The sequence below is a fragment of the Nerophis lumbriciformis genome, linkage group LG03 (assembly GCF_033978685.3).
Source record: "Nerophis lumbriciformis linkage group LG03, RoL_Nlum_v2.1, whole genome shotgun sequence".
Taxonomy (NCBI): domain Eukaryota; kingdom Metazoa; phylum Chordata; class Actinopteri; order Syngnathiformes; family Syngnathidae; genus Nerophis; species Nerophis lumbriciformis.
This window is the reverse complement of record NC_084550.2, coordinates 59,753,654-59,780,000: the sequence shown is the minus strand read 5'-3', so window position 1 is coordinate 59,780,000 and position 26,347 is coordinate 59,753,654. Positions and strand designations below refer to the sequence as shown.

Genomic DNA, 26,347 nt, shown 5'->3' with positions numbered 1-26,347 from the left:
GACAAAGGTGAAGTTATAACACTGAAACGTCCTCTGGAAGAGATGCTTTAAGACATGGCTAGCAAGCTAGCGACTAACATCTATCCGCCATCGGCAGTGTAGTAGCTACTTCTAAATCACTAATCCTGGTCTCCATGGCGACAAATAAAGTACGTTTCTTACAAGTATCATACCTGCAGGACGAGGAATAGCTAAACATGCTTCACTACACACCGGAGCTCACCGGCTTCACAATATAAACAAACGCCATTGGTGGATCTACACCTGACATCCACTGTAATGATACCAAGTACAGGCACGTATCTAGTCGTTACTACTAAGGTTACATCGATATTTTTTGGCATCACAACATCTTCTTTCGTTTAAAAAAAATGTATATTATGTTTATAAACTCAGGAAATATGTCCCTGGACACATGAGGACTTTGAATATGACCAATGTATGATTCTGTAACTACTTGGTATCGAATTGATACCTAAATGTGTGGTATCATCCAAAACTAATGTAAAGTATCTAAACAACAGAATAATAAGTGATTATTACATTTTAACAGAAGTGTAGATAGAACACGTTAAAAGAGAAAGTAAGCAGATATTAACAGTAAATGAACAAGTAGATTAATAATTAATTGTCTACCACTTGTTGACAAAATAATAGGTAGATAAATGACACAATATGTTACTGCATACGTCAGCAGACTAATTAGGAGCCTTTGTTTGTTTACTTACTACTAAAAGACAAGTTGTCTTGTATGTTCACTATATTATTTAAGGACTTAACTGCAATAATAAACATATGTTTAATTTACCCTAAGATTTTTTGTTAAAATAAAGCCAATGACATTTTTTTGTGGTCCCCTTTATTTAGAAAAGTACCGAAAAGTATCGAAATAATTTTAGTACTGATACCAAAATATTGGTATCGTTAAAACACTAATATATACATATAAACATACATATATATGTAAATATATAAACGTATTTATATATGTGTATATATATATATATATATATATATATATATATATATATATATATATATATATTTGTGTATGTATATATTGTATGTACTATATATGTGTACAGTATATATCTATATATGTATATATACATATATATATATATGTATATATATATATACATATATGTGTGTGTGTGTGTATAAACGTATATATATATATATGTGTGTAAATGTATGTATATATGTATATAATATTATATATATATATATATATATATATATATATATATATATATATATATATATATATATATATATATATATACAGTATATATACAGTACTTTAAATGCAGTATGCTTTTAGCACCCGGCAATTTTTATAAACACGTTTTATATTCTAGTTTCAAAACGTTTGGACACCCCCTGGTGTAAACTTTCCCCCCAATCCCACAGCTTGTTCTTCTTCGCTTCTGAATAATGTAGTAGTGAGCGGCGTTTTGGTTCTCCACCGAGATCGGCGCACTGATGACTCACTACCGACCAGAAAAAAATGGTTTAACAATCACATCATTTAAGTGTGTTTATACAATTTTTTTTTTAAAAGACAAACACGATCTTAAAGTGCTTCCATGTGTTGTAGAAAGCTTACTTCAAGCCAAGTTATTTGAGAAATCAGACTAGTTTAGTGCATGAATGACTTATGGAAAGTTAGTTCCTAAGTCCCGCCCGTGTCCCAGCTTGGCAGTTATGTTTTTAAAGCCGTCATGCTCAAGTTTTACACAAACTAACAAGACCAACAAGCACACGTTTGGTTGAAAACCATGGCTTCCATCAAGCAAAACATCTTGTTAATATAATTGTTCTTAAGCCATTGCCATCTGCGTAATACCGTATTTTTCGGAGTATAAGTCGCACTGGAGTATAAGTCGCATTTTTGGGGGAAATGTATTTGATAAAAGCCAACACCAAGAATAGACATTTGAAAGGCAATTTAAAATAAATAAAGAATAGTGAACAACAGGCTGAATAAGTGTACGTTATATATAAATAACCAACTGGTATGTTAACGTAACATATTATGGTAAGAGTCATTCCAATAACTATAACATATAGAACATGCTATACGTTTACCAAACTCATCTGTCACTCCTAATCGCTAAATCCCATGAAATCTTATACGTCTAGTCTCTTACGTGAATGAGATAAATAATATTATTTGATATTTTACGCTAGTGTGTTATTAATTTCACACATAAGTCGCTCCTGAGTATAAGTCGCACCCCCGGCCAAACTATGAAAAGAACTGCGACTTATAGTCCGAAAAATACGGTAATTAGAATATGATGATGATATATGTGTCACATGATTGCTCGCATGTCTTTCAAAGCATTTTGAACACTACCCACAGGGAGCGAGTTGGGGGCCACATTGGGCCAAAAACAATTGGCCGGGGGCCTGGCTAGCAAGTTCGCTAGCTATCTTTAAAAGTGTATTGTTTTGCAAACGTCTATCCCAAGGGTCCCCCAAACTAAGTCCTAAGTTAAAAAAAACTAAATTATTATTATTATTATCCATCCATCCATCCATTTTCTACCGCTTGTCCCTTTCGGGGTCGCTGGGGATGCTGGAGCCTATCTCAGCTGCATTCGGGTGGAAGGCGGGGTACACCCTGGACAAGTCGTCATCTGTTTTAATTATGAGACACAATTGTGTCAAAGTCATGATTTTTTTTTTCAAGCTTGAAATAAGAAATTATTACTTTAAAAAAGTAGTTTTATACTTGTGAGTGTTGATGACACAGCTTTGCAACACTTGATATTCTAGTTTCAAGCATGTTTTACTCAATATAGGTCATCAAATCTCAGCAACAAGCTGTAATATCTTACTGAGATCATTTAGGACCAAAACACTTAAAACAAGTAAAACACTTTAACATAAAATCTGCTTAGTGAGAAGAATTATCTTATCAGACAGAAAATAAGCAAATATCACCCTTATTTGAGATATTTAATCTTACTTAGATTTCAGTTTTTGCAGTGCAATTAATCCCCATGGAAACTAAAACAAACGCAGAGGTGCACAAACAGGAACTAAGGGAGTCCAAATCTAACAGAAAATAACAAAGCATGATCCGGGCCACGGATCATGACAACCCTAAGATTTTTTATCAAAATAAAGCCAATAATACCATTTTTTGTGGTCCCCTTTATTTAGAAAAGTATCGAAATGTATCGGAATACATAGATAGATGCTAAGCTTACTAAAGACAAATGTAACACACACAGTGATTGGTTGACGTTAATTACGGAGGCCAGGAGACAAAAGTCATTTAGATAAACTTTAGTTATTAATTTTTTTTTTTAATACGTACCGTGGGTCAGATTTGCTGCATCAATCTGAAATTGTCATTTTTTTCACATAACTTGTTTGCGGCGTGGAGTTAATTGCGTTCTAACGTGTACGTTCAATTTCGTGCCTTGCAGGAATCAATAAAAATAGACAAAGTCATTTATCAAGACACAAAATCAATAGAAGGCAACTTCTGAAAAACATAATTATTTAAAATATTCATCACATTGTGTCGTGCAGATGACACACACACACACACACACACACACACACACACACACACACACACACACACACACACACACACACACACACACGCACACGCTTGATGAGAGCTGAAGCTGTGACATCATCTGCCATAATGCTTTAGTGTAAATATATAATGTCTTTATTACCGATGGAACACTTGACAGGAAGGAAGTGACACCATCTTGTACACATGGTGCATACGTTACGTTGCACATTATTGTGGCGGTGCAGAAGAGCATATTCATTATCTTCACTCCGACCCATTCTACTTCTTTCACATTTCTCAATCCATAAAACTAATCTGGTGCCAAAATGTTATAAAACGGTTATTGTTCGACACATTCTAAGAAAAGAAAAAAAATCACATTTTCCTTGAATCCACATTTCCTCTGACACACTTCCCATTAAAAATTAATGGACACGTTTTAGTTCCACATGAAAATATTCGGAACAGTCTGATTTTTACACGTCCCAAATATCCCCATTTTACCCATAATTCCAGCTGTCAATTATTTTAGGAGTCGAGTAATGGAGTAATCCAATTAAACACACTTTTTAGTCTTTTAGGGAAAATTGGTCTAATAAACAAGGAAAGGAACATACTGTTGAAATCACATTTTTGCCATGGGAGTATCATCATACATATATTTATATTTATATATTTTGTAATATATGTTTATTATATATATATATATATATATATATATATATATATATATATATATATCCATCCATCCATTTTCTACCGCTTATTCCCTTTTGGGGTCGCGGGGGGCGCTGGAGCCTATCTCAGCTACAATCGGGCGGAAGGCGGGGTACACCCTGGACAAGTCGCCACCTCATCGCAGGGCCAACACAGATAGACAGACAACATTCACACTCACATTCACACACTAGGGCCAATTTAGTGTTGCCAATCAACCTATCCCCAGGTGCATGTCTTTGGAGGTGGGAGGAAGCCGGAGTACCCGGAGGGAACCCACGCAGTCACGGGGAGAACATGCAAACTCCACACAGAAAGATCCCGAGCCCGGGATTGAACCCAAGACTACTCAGGACCTTCGTATTGTGAGGCAGATGCACTAACCCCTCTTCCACCGTATATATATATATATATATATTTATATATATATATATATATATATTAGTGATGTCCGATAAATGCTTTAAAATGTAATATCGGAAATGATCAGTATCAGGGTTTTTTATTATCGGTATCGTTTTTTGTGTTTTTTTATTAAATCAACATAAAAAACACAAGATACACTTACAATTAGTGCACCAACCCAAAAAACCTCCCTCCCCCATTCCCACTTATTCACACTCATTCACACAAAAGGGTTGTTTCTTTCTGTTATTAATATTCTGGTTCCTACATTATATATCAATATATATCAATACAGTCTGCAAGGGATACAGTCCGTAAGCACACATGATTGTGCGTGCTGCTGGTCCACTAATAGTACTAACCTTTAACAATTAATTTTACTCATTTTCATTAATTATTAGTTTCTATGTAACTGTATTTATATTGTTTTACTTTCTTTTTTATTCAAGAAAATGTTTTTAATGTATTTATCTTATTTTATTTTATAATTTTTTTTAAAAAGGATCTTATCTTCACCATACCTGGTTGTCCAAATTAGACATAATAATTTGTTAATCCCACGACTGTATATATCGGTATCGGTTGATATCGGTATCGGTAATTAAGAGTTGGACAATCGGAATACCGGATATCGGCAAAAAAGCCATTATTGGACATCCCTTATATATATATATATATATATATATATATATATATATACATATATATATATATATATATATATATATATATATATATATATATATATATACCAAAGACTATAAAATGGGACCCATTACCTCCCTGCTTGACACTCAGCATTAAGGGTTGGAATTGGGGGTTAAATCTACTACTAATATTAATCGATTTTTGAAAAATATGGATTATAATGGAATAAATAAAAATTGCAATTTGGATTTTTTGAGCACCCCTAAATATTATATACCATATTAAAATTTGTTTGTAAAAATCTAAATAATTACTTAAACATCTGCTTGTCACCTTGACTTATGACTTATCCATCAGTCTGTATGTACAAAAATCAAACACATAGGCAATTGTGTAGTAATACAATAAGGCGATTATACATTTATTTTTATACTTTCGGCATAGATTATGCCAGATAATGTTCATGGATATTATTTTCAATGTAAAAAATTGAAAAGAATTCATATTTTTGCCAAGGGTCTGAATACTTAATGCTACATGTGATTTTTTTATTTTATTTTAAATAAATTGGCAAACATTTCTACATTTCTGGGTTTTTTTCTGTCAAGATGGGGCGCTGAGTGTACATTAATGAGAAATAAAATGAACTTTTTTGATTTTAGCAAATGGCCGCAATGAAACAAAGAGTGAAAAATGTAAAGCTGTCTGAATGCTTTTCGTACCCACTGTACATGGAAAAATATTTTTTTCTTCCAAAATGTCGCTTGCTCAGTGGCCTTGTGGTTAAAGTGTCAGCCCTGAGATTGGTAGGTCGTGAGTTCAAACCCCAGTTGAGTCATACCAAAGACTATGAAAATGGGACCCACAGGCGCACCGCTCTCATGTCTGCTCTATTGGCGCAGTAATGTCTGCGTATTTTACTCATTAAATGAATCATTGAAGCAACAAAACACAAATCAAAACTTTTTTGAAGTTGGATTAATCGTTGCAGTCCTAATTCCATGACACCAACGCCCTCTGATCCCATTGCTCCCAACACATTCAACTAATCCCAAACATGTAGGCAATCTCGGACACTAATATGTTGCTGCCAATACTGGTACCAAAATGTATTTCGACACCGTTTCAAAATAAAGGGGACCACAAACAACATTTTAACATAAAATCTTATGATATATTAAACATATGTTTCTTATTGCAATCAAAGAACAATTTTGACATTAAATAAAATAGTGAACGTACAAGACAACTTGTCTTTTAGTAGTAAGTAAACAAACAAAGGCTCCTAATCAGTCTGCTGACGTATGCAGTAACATATTGTGTCATTTACCTACCTATTATTTTGTCAACATTATTAAGGACAAGTGGTAGAAAATGAATAATTAATCTACTTGTTCTTTTACTGTTAATATCTGCTTACTTTCTCTTTTAACATGTTCTATCTACACTTCTGTTAAAATGTAATAATCACTTATTCTTCTGTTGTTTGATACTTTACATTAGTTTTGGATGATACCACACATTTGGGTATCAATTCGATACCAAGTAGTTACAGGATCATACATTGGTCATATTCAAAGTCCTCATGTGTCAAGGGACACATTTCCTGAGTTTATAAACATAATATAAATGTTAAAAAACGAAAGAAGATTTTGTGATGCTAAAAAATGTCGATAAAATCATGGTAGTATCGACCAGATACGCTCCCGAATTTGGTATCATTACAGTGAATGTCAGGTATCGATCCACCAATGGCGTTTGTTTACATTCTGGAATGGCGTCATTAGCGGTGACGCCGGTGAGCTACGGTGTGTAGTGAAGCATGTTTAGCTATTCCTCGTCCTGCAAGGGTGATACTGGTAAGAAACTTACTTTATTTGTTGCCATGGAGACCAGGATAAGTGATTTAGAAGTAGCTAATAAAACACTGCCGACTGCCGACGTGCGTTAGCCGCTAGCTAGCTAGCCATGTTTAAAACACCTCTTCCTAAAAAGCTTCTCCAAAATCGTTTGTTTTTCAGATAAAATACGTCTATTCTTCCTCTTTTGTCTCCACAGAAAAACATTTTTAATACCGGTAAAGCAGTAAAGTACCGTTTTTAATTAATTAGTACCGCGGTACTTTATTAGTACCATTTTTTATTTATCCACACTGCAAAAACGGAAATCTAAGTAAGATTAAATATCTCAAATAAGGGTGATATTTGCTTATTTTCTGTCTGATAAGATAATTCTTCTCACTATCCATCATCCATCCATCCATCCATTTTCTACCGCTTATTTCCCTTCGGGGTCGCGGGGGGTGCTGGAGCCTATCTCAGCTACAATCGGGCGGAAGGCGCCGTACACCCTGGACAAGTCGCCACCTCATTCTTCTCACTAAGCAGATTTTATGTTAGTGTTTTACTTGTTTTAAGGGTTTTGGTCCTAAATGATCTCAGTAAGATATTACAGCTTGTTGCTGAGATTTGATGACCTATATTGAGTAAAACATGCTTGAAACTAGAATATCAACTGTGTCAAAGCTGTGTCATCAACACAAGTACAAAACTACTTCATCCATCCATCCATTTTCTACCGCTTATTCCCTTTGGGGTCGCGGGGGGCACTGGAGCCTATCTCAGCTACAATCGGGCGGAAGGCGCCGTACACTCAGGACAAGTCGCCACCTCAAAGTAATAATTTCTTACTTTAAAAAAAGTAATAAATTATCTTGACATATCATTATGTCAAGATAATGGCACTAGCATTTACTTAATTTAGGAATATTTTTCAACATATTGAGCAAAAAGGTCTCTTTTTTTTTCCTACCAAGAAAAGTGCACTTGTTATTAGTGAGAATATACTTACCGTATTTTTCGGACTATAAGTCGCAGTTTTTTTTCATTGTTTGGCCGGGGGTGCGACTTATACTCAGGAGCGACTTATGTGTGAAATGATTAACACATTACCGCAAAATATCAAACAATATTATTTAGCTCATTCACGTAAGAGACTAGACGTATAAGATTTCATCGGATTTAGCGATTAGGAGTAGGGCTGCAACAACTAATCGATTAAATCGATTAAAATCGATTATAAAAATAGTTGGCGGTTAATTTAGTCATCGGTTTGTTGGATCTATGCTATGCGCAGAGGCAATTTTTTACATTTTTATTTGTATTTATTTTATTTGTTTATAAACCTTTATTTATAAACTGCAACATGTACAAACAGCTGAAAAACAATAATCAAAATAAGTATGGTGCCAGTATGCTGTTTTTTTTCCAATAAAATACTGGAAAGGATAGAAATGTAGTTTGTCTCTTTTATCCGATTATTAATCGATTAATCGAAGTAATAATCGACAGATTAATCGATCATCAAATTAATCGTTAGTTGCAGCCCTAATTAGGAGTGACAGATTGTTTGGTAAACGTATAGCATGTTCTATATGTTATAGTTATTTGAATGACTCTTACCATATGTTATGTTAACATACCAGTTGGTTATTTATGCCTCATATAACGTACACTTATTCAGCCTGTTGTTCACTATTCTTTATCTATTTTAAATTGCCTTTCAAATGTTTATTCTTGGTATTGGGTTTTATCAAATACATTTCCCCCAAAAATGCGGTTTATACTCCAGTGCGACTTATATATGTTTTTTTCCTTCTTTATTATGCATTTTCGGCCGGTGCGACTTGTACTCCGGAGCGACTTATAGTACGAAAAATACGGTATTTTAAGGTATTTTGGGGTTCATTGAGGTTAGTTAATTTTACTTGTTTTGGAAAGTCTTGACAAGCCAAATTTTCTTGTTCTATTGGCAGATAATTTTGCTTAGTTCAAGTAAAATACCCCTAATTTTTGTATTATTTTTTCTTGTTTTTGAACACTGACTTTTTGCAGTGCAGGGTTTTCCTGGAATTCCTCAGTTTGCTGCCTGAAAATTCCTTATGAATTAATATAATTGTTCCACATATCTCAATTAATTAAAACTGTCATGACTTGGACTATGGCGTGGTTTGTTCTCCCGAGGTGCAAAAGATTTGGACCATACGTGGCGTGAAGGGGAATACATGATTTATTTAAACACTAAAACTACAAAAAAAAGGATCAAACAAAAGGCGCGCACAATGGCGGAGAACAAACTATGAAACCAAACACATGCACAAAGGCAAAAACTATGAACAACAAAAAACACTAATTGTGGCTTAATAAACAAAAACTTACTTGGCATGGAACCGGCATGAAAAAAGAGCAGCAAGAATCATAAGGGTGTGGAGAGTGTGCAGAAGCATAAATATGGAGATGTCACCAGAAAGACAAACTGAAAACACTGAACTTAAATACTACAGACATGATTAACGAAAACAGGTGCGTGACTCAAAACGTGAAACAGGTGCGTGACGTGACAGGTGAAAACTAATGGGTTGCTATGGTGATAAACAAGAGTGCACAATGAGTCCAAACGTGGAACAGGTGAAACTAATGGGTAATCATGGAAACAAGACAAGGGAGTGAAAAGCCAGAAACTAAACAAAACATGACTAAGACAAAACATGATTACACAGACATGACAAAAACCATTCCAGCGTCAAAACACCTACGCTAACATTTTGCCAACACTTCCTGTTTTTCCGTAATTCTACATTTTCTGTCACGCGATTTTCCTTTGAGCTTGAGAATTCTTACAACCTCTTACTATTTTTGATTTAATTCATTGAAACATTCAAGAATCCAGCTTATTTAGAACGTTTTGGCGATTTATTTTTGACATTCCAAAAAAAAACAAAAAAAACTTGTTTTTTTCCTAGAATTTCGCATTTTCTGTGCCAAAAATTCAGCATTAATAAAATAATTTTCCCACCTTTTCTCAAACGATTCGAAACATTCCAGCATCAAAACATCAACGTCAACAATTTTCTTCATTCCAAAAACATTTTCTGTAATCACACATTTAAATTTCCCTCTCCACACAATTTCCGCATGAACTCCCCTCTCTCACTGCAAAAAGTCAGTGTTCAAAAACAAGAAAAAAGTTAGGGGTATTTTATTTGAACTAAGCAAAGTTATCTGCCAATAGAACAAGAAAATTTGGCTTGTCAAGACTTTCCAAAACAAGTAAAATTAGCTAACCTCAATGAACCCAAAAATACCTTAAAATAAGTATATTCTCACTAATAACAAGTGTGCTTTTCTTGGTAGAAAAAACAAATATGAGACCTTTTTTCTCAATATGATGAAAAATATTCTTAAATTAAGTAAAAGCTAGTGCCATTTATCATTAGCTCCAAAAAATTTTTTATTGTAATTTTAAAGAATTTAGCCGAATGTGCATGAACTATTTATGTTCAAAATTGTTTGAAATGTCACATGTTAAATGTTTAAATATTAACTGTCAGTTTACTGTACTGTGCCAACTGTACTACTATATATATATAGTATGTGTTTTCTATTGTTTCATTGAAAATAAAACAGCAGAGTCCATTTGGCTGTCATCTGTTTTAATTATGAGACACAATTGTGTCAAAGTCATGATTTTTTATTTCATGCTTGAAATAAGACATTTTTATTTTGAAAAAGCAGTTTTATACTTGTGAGTGTTGATGACACAGCTTTGCAACAGTTGATATTCTAGTTTCAAGCATGTTTTACTCAATATAGGTCATCAAATCTCAGCAACAAGCTGGAATATCTTACTGAGATCATTTAGGACCAAAACACTTAAAACAAGTAAACATTCTAACATAAAATCTGCTTAGTGAGAATAATTATCTTATCAGACAGAAAATAAGCAAATATCACCCTTATTTGAGATATTTCATCTTACTTAGATTTCACTTTTTGCAATTTAGTGGATATTATGTGCGTTTTGGTCACGTTATTCTCCTAGTTTGTATTTGTTGACTCTAAATTACTGAAGCGGCTTTCCCGGCATGCACTGAGCACACATTTGCATCTTTCATTCCGCTTCATCAATGTGTAATATAATATAATGTAACATAACGTCCACAGTGTTTAAATCAGCAGCTACATTTAAATGAGCAGCACATTGTACATCTTTGAATTATTAATGAGAGCAACTTAATAACTTCAGCCAACAGAGTTTGGGATTGTTTTACACTCGGTCTCAGTGCTGTCTTGTCTTGTCACCAGATGAGACGTCGTTCGAAGCTGGCATCAAAGTTCAGATCCACACGCAGGACGAGCCTCCATTCATTGATCAGTTGGGCTTTGGAGTGGCGCCAGGATTCCAGACTTTTGTCTCCTGTCAAGAACAACGAGTAAGTCTCTGCTTCATCTGAAGACCAATAGAACTGTGGTCACATACTTGTTGGTCACATAAAAACATTCATGAAGTTTGGTTCTTTTATGAATTTATTATGGGTCTACTGAAAATGTGAGCAAATGTGCTGGGTCAAAAGTATACATACAGCAATGTTAATATTTGCTTACATGTCCCTTGGCAAGTTTACCTGCAATAAGGCGCTTTTGGTAGCCATCCACAAGCTTCTGGTGGAATTTTTGACCACTCCTCTTGACAAAATTTGTTGTTTTTCTGACATGGACTTGTTTCTTCAGCATTGTCCACACGTTTAAGTCAGGACTTTGGGAAGGCCATTCTAAAACCTTAATTCTAGCCTGATTTAGCCATTCCTTTACCACTTTTGGCGTGTGTAGGGGGTCATTGTCCTGTTGGAACACCCAACTGCGCCCAAGACCCAACCTCCGGGCTGATGATTTTAGCTTGTCCCGAAGAATTTGGAGGTAATCCTCCTGTTTTATTGTCCCATTTAACCCTGTGAGACCCAAATATAGAAAAACATTAAAAAAAAAAATTGACCTTTCAGATGTTGTTGTAGGAGGCATTTGATGCAGAAATTGAAGAGTTAAAAAAAAAAAGTTTATGTTTGGCTTTGATGGCAGCAGAATTTGAAATACATTTGGCAACAACATGCACTTTGAGAGTACAGACAGCCCAGTTTTCATCAATTAATATATTCTGTAGACATACCCTCATCCGCTCTCTTTTCCTGAAAGCTGATCTGTCCAGTCCAGTTGGAAATGCATCTGCTTTGAGTGTCGCAGGATATCCACACATTCTTGCCATCTCTGTCGTAGCATAGCTTTCGTCGGTAAAGTGTGCGGAACAAACGTCCAATTTCTTGCCACTTTCGCATCTTTGGGCCACTGGTGCAACTTGAATCCGTCCCTGTTCGTGTTGTTACACCCTCCGACAACACACCGACGAGGCATGATGTCTCCAAGGTACGGAAAACAGTCGAAAAAACGGAAAATAACAGAGCTGATTTGACTCGGTGTTTGTAATGTGTTTGAGAAAATGGCGGATTGCTTCCCGATGTGACGTCACGTTGTGACGTCATCGCTCCAAGAGCGAATAATAGAAAGGCGTTTAATTCGTCAAAATTCACCCATTTAGAGTTCGGAAATCGGTTAAAAAAATATATGGTCTTTTTTCTGCAACATCAAGGTATATATTGACGCTTACATAGGTCTGGTGATAATGTTCCCCTTTAATATTTGCTTACATGTCCCTTGGCAAGTTTACCTGCAATAAGGCGCTTTTGGTAGCCATCCACAAGCTTCTGCTTGAATTTTTGACCACTCCTCTTGACAAAATGTGTTGTTTTTCTGACATGGACTTGTTTCTTCAGCATTGTCCACACGTTTAAGTCAGGACTTTGGGAAGGCTATTTTAAAACCTTTATTTTAGCCTGATTTAGCCTGTTATGATCCGCTGCCCGGATCATAGTCTGTTTAAGTTTTTTTTCGAGTCACTTGTGTTTTCTGTTCATTTTGGACTCCTTTAGTTCCTGTTTATGCACCTCTGAGTTTGTTACCATGGCTACTTATTAGTTTCACCTGCCTCTTGTGTTCCGGACGCGCACCTGATCACTGACATTATTTAAGCCTGCCTTTGCCAGTCAGTCGGTCTGGCTTCTTTATTTGCGTCACGCTACTGTTACGTCTCCTAGCCCCTGCTAGTGATCCCTAGTCTGTGCTAAGTAGTTGCCTTAGCTTCAGGTGCGATTGGCACCTTATTCCGTCGGTTTGTTTTCTGTTTTGTACCTGTTTTGTGTTAATTAACTTATAAATCATGTCCTTATCTGCAAGTCCTGTCCGGATTCGTCCATTTGCATCCGGGGAGAACAAACCCCGCATCACCATGCGACCCGGTCATATCATAGCCATTCCTTTACCACTTTTGACGTGTATTTGGGGTCATTGTCATGTTGGAACACCCAACTGCGCCCAAGACCCAACCTCCGGGCTGATGATTTTAGGTTGCCTGAAGAATTTGGAAGTAATCCTCCTTTTTTATTGTACCATTTAAAGTACCAGTTCCATTGGCAGCAAAACAGGCCCAGAGCATAATACTACCACCACCATGCTCGACGGTAGGGATGTTGGATGGTGTTCCTAGGATTAAAGGCCTTACCTTTTCTCCTCCAAACATATTGCTGGGTATTGTGGCCAAACAACTCAATTTATGTTTCATCTGACATCACATGGACAAAGATAAAACCTTCTAGAGGAAAGTTATGAGGTCAGATGAAACTAAAATTGAGCTGTTTGGCCACAGTACCCAGCAATATGTTTGAAAGAGAAAAGGTGAGGCCTTTAATCCCAGGAACACCATCCCTACCGTCAAGCATGGTGGTGGTAGTATTATGCTCTGGGCCTGTTTTGTTGCCAATGGAACTGGTGCTTTAAATGGGACAATGAAAAAGGAGGATTACCTCCAAATTATTCAGGACAACAACCACGACTGTATGTAATGCTTGAAATTGCATACCTTTTCAACTCTAATAGTATCCAATATTGCAACAAATATTACAGAGAGTAAATGGGACAAGAAAAAGGAGGATTACCTCCAAATTCTTCAGGACAACCTACAATAATCAGCCTGGAGGTTGGGTCTAAATTTTGACATAAAAACATGGATTGGATGCAAAAGCATATCGTATCAACTTTAATGTTATCTGATATTCCAAGCATTTTTTTAATTATCAAAAATCCCTAAATATCTGCTCTTTAACTTTAAATGTATGATTTCAAAGCATAATATCCATCAATTTGCTTGTAAAAATGATTAGAAATGCATCGGCACAAAAATCAGGAAGCGATCATACTGTACCTTTTTATATAAGAAAATTATATTCACTAATACAGGCGGCCCTCAGAGGGGCCTCCATAACTACGCGCCAGTTTGACACCCCTGCCTTAGATTGTCAGCATGGGTTTACTTCTCTAAGATTTTGCTTGTGATCATAATTTAGTTAGTTAGCCGACTTCGATTACTCATCAGGCTGCTTCGCTCTTTTGGTACGTCTGTTTCAAGGTGAGCTAGCTTGGGGTTGCTGCTTTATTAGCTGAATTTACTTTCATTAGATTTGTTTAGTTCTTAAATTAGCTTTGATTCATCTGTTAGCCTGTTGGTTGGTTAGCTAGCTTACGATATTTTACTTGGTTATGCTAGTTTGCTCGGTTTACTTAAGTTGGTTTTGGTTAGTTTGCTTATTTTATGTTAGTCCGTTAGGTCGCATGGACATTTTGTCATGATCGCTCATAAAAGGTTGTAGTTATATTTCATTTTGCCATTATGTGTGGTTCCACATTTTGCCCTTTTTCTCAGCAACTTTACCCCCGGCTTGAGCACTGCTTCTCCTTGCCTGCTCTTGATTAGTGATTAGGTGGCTAACTTGTCCCTAATCACTAATCAGGAGGGATTTATTTATTTTGCTCCCCGTGTCGCCTTCTTTGTCACACTGTCTCGTTGACTAATGCCTTTTGAATTTATGCCCATGAAAAAAAACCTCTTCTCTGCACTCTGCCTATCGTCCCTGCGTCTCGGGGTCACATCACCAGCAATCATGTGAGAAATGTGTTAGTTTTGTTGGTTTGCTGAGCCTACTTTGCTGAGTCAGTCAGCTCTGTTGGTTTGGCACATGTGCTTTCTTTGCTTAGTTGTTCAGTTTGGCAGGCAATTTAACGAGCCTACTTTGAATTAGCAATTCTTTTTTTTTTTTTTTTAGCAATTCTTTTTTTTATTTTCAGGCAATGACATTAAAAAAAAAAAGTACAAGATAGACAGTACATAATAATATAAGTTAATATAATTGCTTACCTATACTTACAATTACTCCATTGTAAGTATAGGTAAGCACGTTATCTATGTAGTATGATTCTTTCAATATCTATGCATAAAAGTGCAGAGATGGGAGTGTTTTTTTTTGTACATAATTCTGTATTTTTAAATTGTTTATATATGACATTCACTATAATTATTGTTTATTTCTGGGGGAAAAGAGGCAATGTTAAAGGACAAGATGAAATCATAAAAAAACTGAATTACTCCACTGTTAATTAGTGGTGTCAAACAATCACAAAATTACGTATTTTTGGGCAAATTCTTCCAAAAATTGTTGGCTAAACTGCAACTTTTAACAACTTTGGGTGCGTTGAGATTCCACTGTGTCGCAGAAATAATGGAAAGCGCACATTAAGCTTCTCAAAAGGCCCCCTGGCTCTCGAGCTAGTTCCACACTCGGGGGTGTTAACATTACACCAGCGTGCACCCAAAGGCTGGTGCAGGTTGTGTTTTCGGATAATAATTCCTGCCAGACAAACGCTACACTGGCCCGCATATATCACAGCAGCATGCATAATAAATAGTTGAACTCCACATGGGCAGATTTGGGTGAAAAATCTCTCACGTCCACACTTGGAGCTGGGGTGTGCATTTTGCATGCTGTCAACGTCCCGTCTGCACGTTGTTATTCTGCACTCCTCACACAGTCCTTTTAATATCCTCCTCTACATTTCCTTTTATCACAATTTTACGACCATCGCAGTGCTCTCTCCAAACCCAAAGCGCTGGTCGGGAGCCATAAGGATGATCAAAAAAGTCTCATAAAATACAGTAGCTGTGCGTTCTGCCAATGCAGTTTTGTCCCGGCCTAATTTAATCCGACGACTTTTCACCTGGTAAAAAAATAAATAAAAAAGGCTGCATTTTTACGCCTACACTGCACAACGTCAGTGTCCAAAAACAAGAAAAAAAAAATACAAAAATGAGGGGTATTTTATTTGAACTAAGCAAAATTATCTGCCAATAGAACAAGAAAATTTGGCTCGTCAAGACTTTCCAAAACAAGTAAAATTAGCTAGCCTCAATGAACCCAAAAATACCTTAAAATAAGTATATTCTCACTAATAACAAGTGCACTTTTCTTGGTAGAAAAAAAAAGAGACCTTTTTGCTCAATATGTTGAAAAATATTCTTAAATTAAGTAAATGTTAGTGCCATTATCTTGACATAATGATATGCGCTCGGCATTACATTTCTTGAAACCAGCAAACTTATACTAAAAACTAATTTATTGTTCTTAATGGAAAGGCAACAAAACAACCGCTTGTTACTCTCGAGGTCTCCTAGCCGCTCAGGCAAATCATATTGTCTAAAAATGCATTTTTCCATCGATAACATGACATCATCGCGCCAAGTGCGTGCTCTTTCAGTCAATTAGTGCGCATTAGAGATGCGCGGATAGGCAATTATTTCATCCGCAACCGCATCACAAATGTCGTCAACCATCCGCCATCCACCCGAACTAACATTTAGTCAAAACCGCACCCGCCCGCCATCCGCCACCCGCCCGTTGTTATATATCTAATATAGACGATGCAAGGCATTAGTGAGGTTATAAAGCTTTTGCCTGTTAAAGAAAGGAGACTGATCCAATGTAGCAGAGACATTCAATGCGTGCCACGCTGTCATGGCCCAGACGCACACCAGTGCGCAATCATCTGGGAGCCGCGCTGAGCGCACCTCCAAGCGCGCTCGCGCCACTCAAACTGCTGCAGGCAGCTGCGTTCTATCTTGTTTTAACATCCTGTGGCACTCTTCTGGGATCACGGCTGACGAAACTGCTCATGCTCAGGGTGTTTGTGGAGGTTCGGGGTTTTGCACAAATGTGATGCACCATGTTAGATGTCCCGGTTTTGTGACTGTCATAGACATAAACAGCGTCGCAGCTCTTACAAATCACGTAGCCAGCATTACTATCATCCTGATTTACAACCTCATAAAAACGGGTCCACGCTGAACTTTTCTGGCCTTTTTTTCCCCTGGTCTTTAGTATTCCCTTTTTTAGTTTGTAGCGTACCACGTTTGCTGCCGGCGTTGCCATCTCTTTTTTTTTTCTTCTTCTGTTGTGGCATGCTGCAGGTGCCTGCTCGTTTTTCGTATGTGGGTAACAACATTTAACTATGTATATATATTTCCGAATTGGTTTAACTGCCACCCGCCTGAATCTATTTAAAATCAAATTTTTTTACATTTCAACCGCCCGACCCGCGGATAAAATCTAATTTTTTTTTATTTCAACCGCTCGACCCGCGGATAATCCGCGGACTACGCGGTTGTGTCCGCAAACCGCGCATCTCTAGTGCGCATATATACAGCCCGGCCCCCGGCCAAAAAATTTTTCATTGTAATTTTGAAGAATTTATCTGAATGTGCATGAACTATTTCTGTTCAACATTGTTAGAAATGTTACATGTTAAATGTTTAAATATTAACTGTCAGTTTACTGTACTGTGCCAACTGTACTACTATATGAGTACGTATTTTCTATTGTTTCATTGAAAATAAAACTGCAAAGTCCATTTGGCTGTCATCTGTTTTAATTATGAGACACAATTATGTCAAAGTCATGATTTTTTGTTTTCATGCTTGAAATAAGAAATCTTTACTTTAAAAAAGTAGTTTTATACTTGTGAGTGTTGATGACACGGCTTTGCAACAGTTGATGTTCTAGTTTCAAGCATGTTTTAGGTCTTAAAATCTCAGCAACAAGCTGTAATAGCTTACTGAGCTCATTTAGGACCAAATCCCTTAAAACAAGTAAAACACTCTAATATAAAATCTGCTTAGTGAGAAGAATTATCTTATTAGACAGAAAATAAGCAAATGTCACCCTTATTTGAGATATTTAATCTTACTTAGATTTCAGTTTTTGCAGTGTAACCTTTCCATGTTTAGATAACGATCTGTTATGGGCCTGGAATAATGATTGCACTAATAACAGCCGCTGTGAAAATGACTTTCATTGATTGTCATTAAAGATTACAGCCTGGGCTGCACGGACAGTTGTTGACATTCAAGATGCTGCGTGACAGTCAAGCGTAATGTGCTTCACAATGAAATGAGCACAACAATAAACCTTTACAATTGTCTCCGCACTGTCGCTATCTGCGCTACACACTAGCAGTTGTCAATTAACGCGTTTACTTCCGGCAGCTCGTTAAAATAGCATGTTGGCAAAGTTAGTACATAGTCGTTCAGTGTAACTGCACTGATTAGCTGTGGTCTGGATTATGTTTTTGTTATTTTTTGTTAGTTTTGGACTCTTTTAGTTCCTGTTTGCGCTCCCTTGTTTGTTTAGTTACCATGGCGACTTATTAATTTCACCTGCCTCATGTGTTCGGGACACGCACCTGCTCTAATCAAGAGACTATTATTTAAGCCTGTCTTTGCCAGTTAGTCGTCCTGGCGTCATTGCTTGTGTCATGCGATTGTTTGCTTCATGCCTTGCCAAGTAAGTTTTGTTTGTTCATGCCACAGTTAGTGAGTTTTTGCCCTGTCCATAGTTTATGCTAAGTGTTAGCTTTTGTTTCCTGCGCTAAGTTGTGCCTTCGCCTTGTGCGCCTTTTTGTTTGTACCTATTTGAGAGTCAAGATTAAATCATGTTCCTACCTTCAAGTCCTGTCCGGAGTAGTCCGTTTGCGTCCTGGGAGAACAAACCTCGCAGTAAGCTGCGAAAAACTCCACCCTGTTATGACATTAGTGTTGTCCCGATACCAATATTTTGGTACCGGCACTTTTCGGTACTTTTCTAAATAAAGGGGACCACAAACAATGGCATTACTGGCTTTATTTCAACAAAAAATCTGAGGGTACATTAAACATATGTTTCTTATTGCAATTTAGTCCTTAAATAAAATAGTGAACATAACAAACAAAACACCTTGTCTTTTAGTAGTGAGTAAACAAACAAAGAAAGGCTCCTAATTTAGCATGCAGTAACATATTGTGTCATTTATCATTCTATTATTTTGTCAACATTATTAAGGACATGTGGTGGAACATTTATTAATAATCTTGTTCATTTACTGTTAATATCTGCTTACTTTCTCTTTTAACATGTTCTATTTACACTTCTGTTAAAATGTAATAATCACTTATTCTTCTGTTGTTTGGATGCTTTACATTAGTTTTAGGTGGTATGGTATTTTATTTTTTATTTATTTATTTTTTGTCATAAAAAAATACAATCATGTGTGCTTGCGGACTGTGTCCCTGCAGACTGTATTGATATATATTGATATATAATGTAGGAACCAGAAATATTAATAAGAGAAAGAAACAACCCTTTTGTGCGAATGAGTGTAAATGGGGGAGGGAGGTTTTTTGGGTTGGTGCACTAATTGTAAGTGTATCTTGTGTTTTTTATTTTTTATTTAATACAAATTTGAAATATATATATATATTTTTTTATTTATTTCTTGTACGAATGGATTTTTTTTTTTTTCTCGTACGAATGGATCCACGGACCGGTGGTTGGGGACCACTGCCTTAGAGCGTGGTGGGAGACTGTAACTGAGTGTGCAGCCCCGTACGTTTCTCCTCATGAGCAAAATTGAACTCTGTCTGTGCCTGATTCCTTGCTTCTTGTCTTGTTTAATAGACAGTTCGGTGTTTGAACCTGACACCGTTTGGCGGCATGTTTTTGTTTTTTCTGTGTGTTTGACGGTGACACCATTTCTTACTCTGTTGACATGACATCGTCAAATGCGAGTGTACTGTTAGCATTTTAGCCAACATAGCTATGCTTGTGTTGCATGCGTTTGTGTGCTCCCGTCCCGCTCTTAATGTTACGTTGTTGGATGTGAAATATGGCATTTAAAAACGTATTTCTAAATAGAAAAAAGGCTTACCCTTACATGCAAGATTTTGCCTTTGATCGAGCTGAATGGTAATTGCGTTGTAAAAAAAAGAAAGTAGGCGTGGCCACGCGTTGCTTTAATTAAATACACAAGCACCTCAATGAGGATGTTTTTTTTATGTTCTTTTTGACTTTGTGGACAAAAAGTCCTTGATGGGCCAATAGATGATAATTCAGTGTTTATTAGATTTGATTCTCAGCCCTTGTTGTGAAGCCTTAAAGTTATGATGAGTAAATCCAACAGAGGTGACACACAGGAGCTTTTTTAATGGAAACTGTAAAGTGCTGGCCCTTTAAATCACACGGCCGCCTTTTAATTTAGCGCCGTGGAGTGATGAATTGTTTGAACTGAATGGATGGAAACACGCAGAGGTTGTTTATGTCCTCCCATTTCATTGAATGCATCACACGGAAGGGCAGCTGAAGTGTAATTAATTAGCGTTAATATTTAATAGTATGCAGAATACAAAACACTCTCCAGTATCTTGATTTGTCTTTGTTATGACACGCACGGAAGACCTCTCACATTATCAATTTATGGGTTTTACAGGAAGTCGTTTAGCTAAATATAAGTATTTTTCCGATCATCATAGTTATTTATATTGACAATGTGCTAATATGATAATGTCTATACAACAATAGCAGGTGTGTTCCCATTAAACCACAACAGGTATATTTACCATTAAAACATACAAACCCCACAACCAGTGAAGTTTGCACGTTGTGTAAATCGTAAAAAAAAAAAAACAGAATACATCCATCCATCCATTTTCTACCGCTTATTCCCTTTGGGGTCGCGGGGGGCGCTGGAGCCTATCTCAGCTACAATAGGGCGGAAGGCGGGGTACACCCTGGACAAGTCGCCACCTCATCGCAGGGCCAACACAGATAGACAGACAACATTCACACTCACATTCACACACTAGGGCCAATTTAGTGTTGCCAATCAACTTATCCCCAGGTGCAGGTTTTTGGAGGTGGGAGGAAGCCGGAGTACCCGGAGGGAACCCACGCAGTCACGGGGAGAACATGCAAACTCCACACAGAAAGATCCCGAGCCCGGGATTGCAATGATTTGCAAATCCTTTTCAACCTATATTCAATTGAATAGACTGAAAAGACAAGATACTTAACGTTCGAACTGGAAAACTTTATTTTTTGCAAATATTAGCTCTTTTGGAATTAGATGCCTGCAACATGTTTCAAAAAAGCTGGCACACGTGGCAAAAAAGACTGAGAAAGTTGAGGAATGCTCATCAAACACTTATTAGGAAACTCCCACAGGTAAACAGGCTAATTGGGAACAGGTGGGTGCCATGATTGGGTATAAAAGCAGCTTCCATGAAATGCTCAGTCATTCACAAACAAGGATGGGGCAAGGGTCACCACTTTGAGAACAAATGCGTGAGAAAATTGTCGGACAGTTTAAGAACAACATTTCTCAACGAGCTATTGCAAGGAATTTAGGGATTTCACCATCTTAGGTCCGTATTATCAACAAAAGGTTCAGAAAATCTGGAGAAATCACTGCACGTAACATTGAATGCCCGTGATCTTAGATCCCTCAGGCGGTAATGCATCAAAAAGCGACATCAGTGTTTAAAGGATATCACCACATGGGCTCAGGAACACTTCAGAAAACCACTGTCAGTAACTACAGTTTGTCGCTACATCCGTATGTGCCAGTTAAAACTGTACTATGCATAGCGAAAGCCATTTATCAACAACACCCAGAAACGCCGCTGGCTTCACTGGGCCGGAGCTCATCTAAGATGGACTGATGCAAAGTGTAAAAGTGTCCTGTGGTCTGACGAGTTCTTTTTCTTTCTTTCTTTAGTTTATTTCGAACATGAACACACTTACATCATAATACATCACACAATTTCATATCATTTCATTTTACATCATGCCCGAAAAGGAGTAGGAAGAAGCAAAGCTTATTTAATCCTACCCCTTTTCCACTTCAAAGCGTTTACAAATATATAGAATCATTTACTGACCTTTTTATATAATAAAATAACATCTATGAATTAGTATACAACAGTTTTGTAATATGTAATTAATTAATTAATTCAGTCATTATTAACATACTGAGATGAAGAATATCTTATTTTCAATAAGGTTGAAAGTATTTCTCATAATTCTTCTTTTTTGTACTCTGTAAGCACTATTATTTTGAACAACCTCTTAAACTGGATCATATCAGTACAATTTTTAACTTCTTTACTTAATCCATTCCATAATTTAATTCCACATACTGATATGCTAAAAGTTCTAAGTGTTGTACGTGTATATAAGTGTTTTAAATTATTTTTTCCTCTAAGGTTATATTTCTCCTCTTTAGTTGAGAAGAATTGTTGTACATTCTTTGGTAGCAGGTTATAGTTTGCTTTGTACATAATTTTAGCTGTTTGCAATTTTACCAAATCACCGAACTTTAATATTTCTGACTTAATAAATAAAGGGTTTGTGTGTTCTCTATATCCAACATTATGTATTAGTTCACATTTCAATTTTTTTTTGGAAACTGTGGACGTTGTGTTCTCCGGAACAAAGAGGAAAAGAACCATCCGGATAGTTCTAGGCGCAAAGTTCAAAAGACCAGCATCTGTGATGGTATGGGGGTGTATTAGTGCCCAAGGCATGGGTAACTTACACATATGTGAAGGCACCATTAATATTGAAAGGTACATACAGGTTTTGGAGCAACATATGTTGGCATCCAATCAACGTTATCATGGACACCCCTGCTTATTTCAGCAAGACGATGCCAAGCCAAGCGTTACAACAGCGTGGCTTCATAGTAAAAGAGTCCGGGTACTAGACTGGCCTGTCTGTAGTCCAGACCTGTCTCCCATTGAAAATGTGTGGTGCATTATGTAGCCTAAAATACCACAATGGAGACCCCAGACTGTTGAACAACTTAAGCTGTACATCAAGCAAGAATGGGAAATAATTCCACATAAAAAGCTTAAAAAATGTGTCTCCTCAGTTCCCAAACGTTTATTGAGTGTTGTTAAAAGGAAAGGCCATGTAACACAGTGGTAAAAATGCCCCTGTGCCAACTTTATAGCATTGTGTTGCTGCCATTAAATTCTAAGTTAGTGATTATTTGCAAAAAAAAATTAAGTTTCTCCGTTCGAACATTAATTATCTTGTCTTTGCAGTCTATTCAATTGAATATAAGTTGAAAAGGATTTGCAAATCATTGTATTCTGTTTTTATTTACGAATTACACAACGTGCCAACTTCACTGGTTTTGGGTTTTGTACGTTAGCTTTATTTTTCAACTCACTTACGTGAACAACTTACGCACTGTACGTAGCATGTAAGCAAATACGCCACCATGCCAATTCCAGTCCTTCCACAATCGCTATTTGTCAGGTTCAAACACCAAACCATCTATTAAACGAGACAAGAAGCAAGGAATCAAGCAGAGACAGAGTTGAATTTTGCTCATGTGGAGAAACGTATTGGGCTGCACACTCAGTTACAGTTTCACCCTATACTCTAAGGTACAGCCCCCGCGCTCCTCTATTTATTCCGGAGTTCCCTAGTTCAGTGTTTTTCAACCTTTTTTGAGCCAAGGCACATTTTTTACGTTGAAAAAATCCGGAGGCACACCACCAGCAGAAATCATAAACTCAGTTGACAGTTAAAAGTCATTGTCGCAATTGTTGGATATGACTTTAAAGCATAACCAAGCATGCATCACTATAGCTCTTGTCTCAAAGTACTGTAGGTGTACTGTCACCGCCTGTCACATCACACTCTGACTTATTGAGTTGTTTGCTGATTTCCTGTGTGTAGTGTTTTAGTTCTTGTCTTGCGCTCCTATTTTGGTGGCTTTTTCTCTTTTGTTGGTATTTTCCTGTAGCAGTTTCATATCTTATATTTCCCGCATCTACTTTGTTATAGCAATCAAGAATATATCAGTTGTTTTCATCCTTCTTTGTGGGGACATTGTTGATTGTCATGTCATGTTCGGATGTACATTGTGGACGCCGTCTTTGCTCCACAGTAAGTCTTTGCTGTCGTCCAGCATTCTGTTTTTGTTTACTTTGTAGCCAGTTCAGTTTTACTTTCGTTCTGCATAGCCTTCCCTAAGCTTCAATGCCTTTTCTTAGGGGCACTCACCTTTTGTTTATTTTTGGTTTAAGCATAAGACACCTTTTTACCTGCATTTACAAAGCAATTAGCTACCGGCTGCCACCTACTGATATGGAAGAGTATTACACGGTTACTCTGCCGAGCTCTAGACACTCAACAACAACACATCATTTGCAGACTATAATTACTGGTTTGCAAAAAAATGTTTTAACCCAAATATGTCAAATTAGATCATCTCCCACGTATCTGTATCTCACGGCACACTAGTGTGCCGCGGCACAGTGGTTGAAAAACACTGCACTAGACAACGGCATATTATTTGCAGATTATAATTATTGATTTGCAAATAATATTTTTTGGACCAATTAGGTGAAGTTGCATAATTTCCCACGGCACACCAGACAATATCTCACGGCACACTAGTGTGCCGCGGCACAGTGGTTGAAAAACACCTAGTTAACATCACTGAGGCTGCTTCTGAAGGGAGGGGTAATGCAAGCAGCCCCAGTAGACACAATACGTGATTGTTCAGAGTGGAAATGTGCTGACACTCGTGATTTCGCCCTGTCTCTGTTTTGTCTGCGTTGAGGTACTCGATGTCCGTCCTTGGCTGTCAGCAGGCAGGGTCTGGAAACAAATTGCTGCTGCGAGACAACTCACAGTGGAAGATAACAAGTTGTGTGACTTTGCGCAGATAGAACAGTACAACTTCACCACAATAGGTAATAACTATAGCAACGGCCTTTAAGCATAAGAGTTGTGTGATAACTTATACATAATTATTCTAAAACTATTTCTTCGGAATCAAAGTACATATTCATATATTAACCTATTATTTGAGCACTATTGACTAGCGAGGCACCAAAAATTCGGCCTTCGAAAATAGACATTCGAGACATTCCAGAGGTTTCTTCGTCTGAAAATTCCTTCAAAGCAACTCTCTCTCGCCTAGGGATGTCCCGATCCGATATTTGGATCGGATCGTCCGCCGATATTTGCCAAAAAATGCGTATCAGCAAGGCATGGGAAAATGCCGATCCAGATCCAGTTTTAAAAAAAACTCCGGTCCGTGTTTTCCAACGCACCGATTTAAATAATACATTCCACTTTTCCGCTGCTCCCTAATTTCCGTTCCGCATTTTCCAGCACACCTTCAACACATCCACAGGTCTGTGGATTCTCACGCAGTTGCTTTTAGCTGCTGGCATTACACGACAGGCTCTTCTCACTCTTTCCTGTGTCTCCCTCTCACAGACAGCAAGCGCACCTTCTTACACACGTCACATACTGTCACGTCATACGTCACGTACGTATACGTCGTCCCCGAGCAGAGAGGTAGCAGCATGGCTAACGTTAGCTGTGATGCTAGCGCAGCCGTGTGACCTACGTTCCCTCTAAGGTGCGCGCCTGTGCGCATAGCAATTATATGCGACGCACAAAATCAAATAAAAAAATAAGCGCATAACAATTTTAGACACACGGACACGACAGAGAAAACAGTTTTCGTCATCATTGTTCAAATATTGTGACGTCTGTCGAGATGCTTATCTCCATTCGGTGACACACGTCCACACCATCAAAATGCTGAGGCAAAAATTTCCACATCAACACCGTTTGAAAAAATTAGTGATTTTTTTAGTTGTGATTTCCTTCTCTGCATGAAAGTTTAAAAGTAGCATATATTAATGCAGTATGAAGAAGAATGTTTTAATGTAGACATGCAAGCCTTGAAAGAACATTTTGAAAATCAAGACTACATTTCCTGCAAATGGGTGCATTTCTACCCTATATTTTAACTTTAGATTTATTCTCATATCAAACTCTTTTGGCTGTCTTTTTGACACTTACATCCGGCGCCCCCCTCCACACCCTGGATTATAAATAATGTAAAAAATTAAATGTGA

The 26,347-nt window shown here is 37.1% G+C and overlaps 1 protein-coding gene across 3 annotated transcripts in view; it reads left to right on the top strand.

Annotated features, from left to right (window-relative positions):
* asic1b (acid-sensing (proton-gated) ion channel 1b) overlaps positions 1–26,347 on the top strand; it is a 481,184-nt gene that overhangs the window by 404,515 nt on the left and 50,322 nt on the right. For all 3 annotated transcript variants that reach the window (XM_061940305.2, XM_061940288.2, XM_061940297.2), the window contains one exon: positions 11,458–11,585. In XM_061940305.2, coding sequence (XP_061796289.1) covers positions 11,458–11,585 — 128 coding nt within the window. The remainder of the gene's footprint in view (positions 1–11,457; positions 11,586–26,347) is intronic.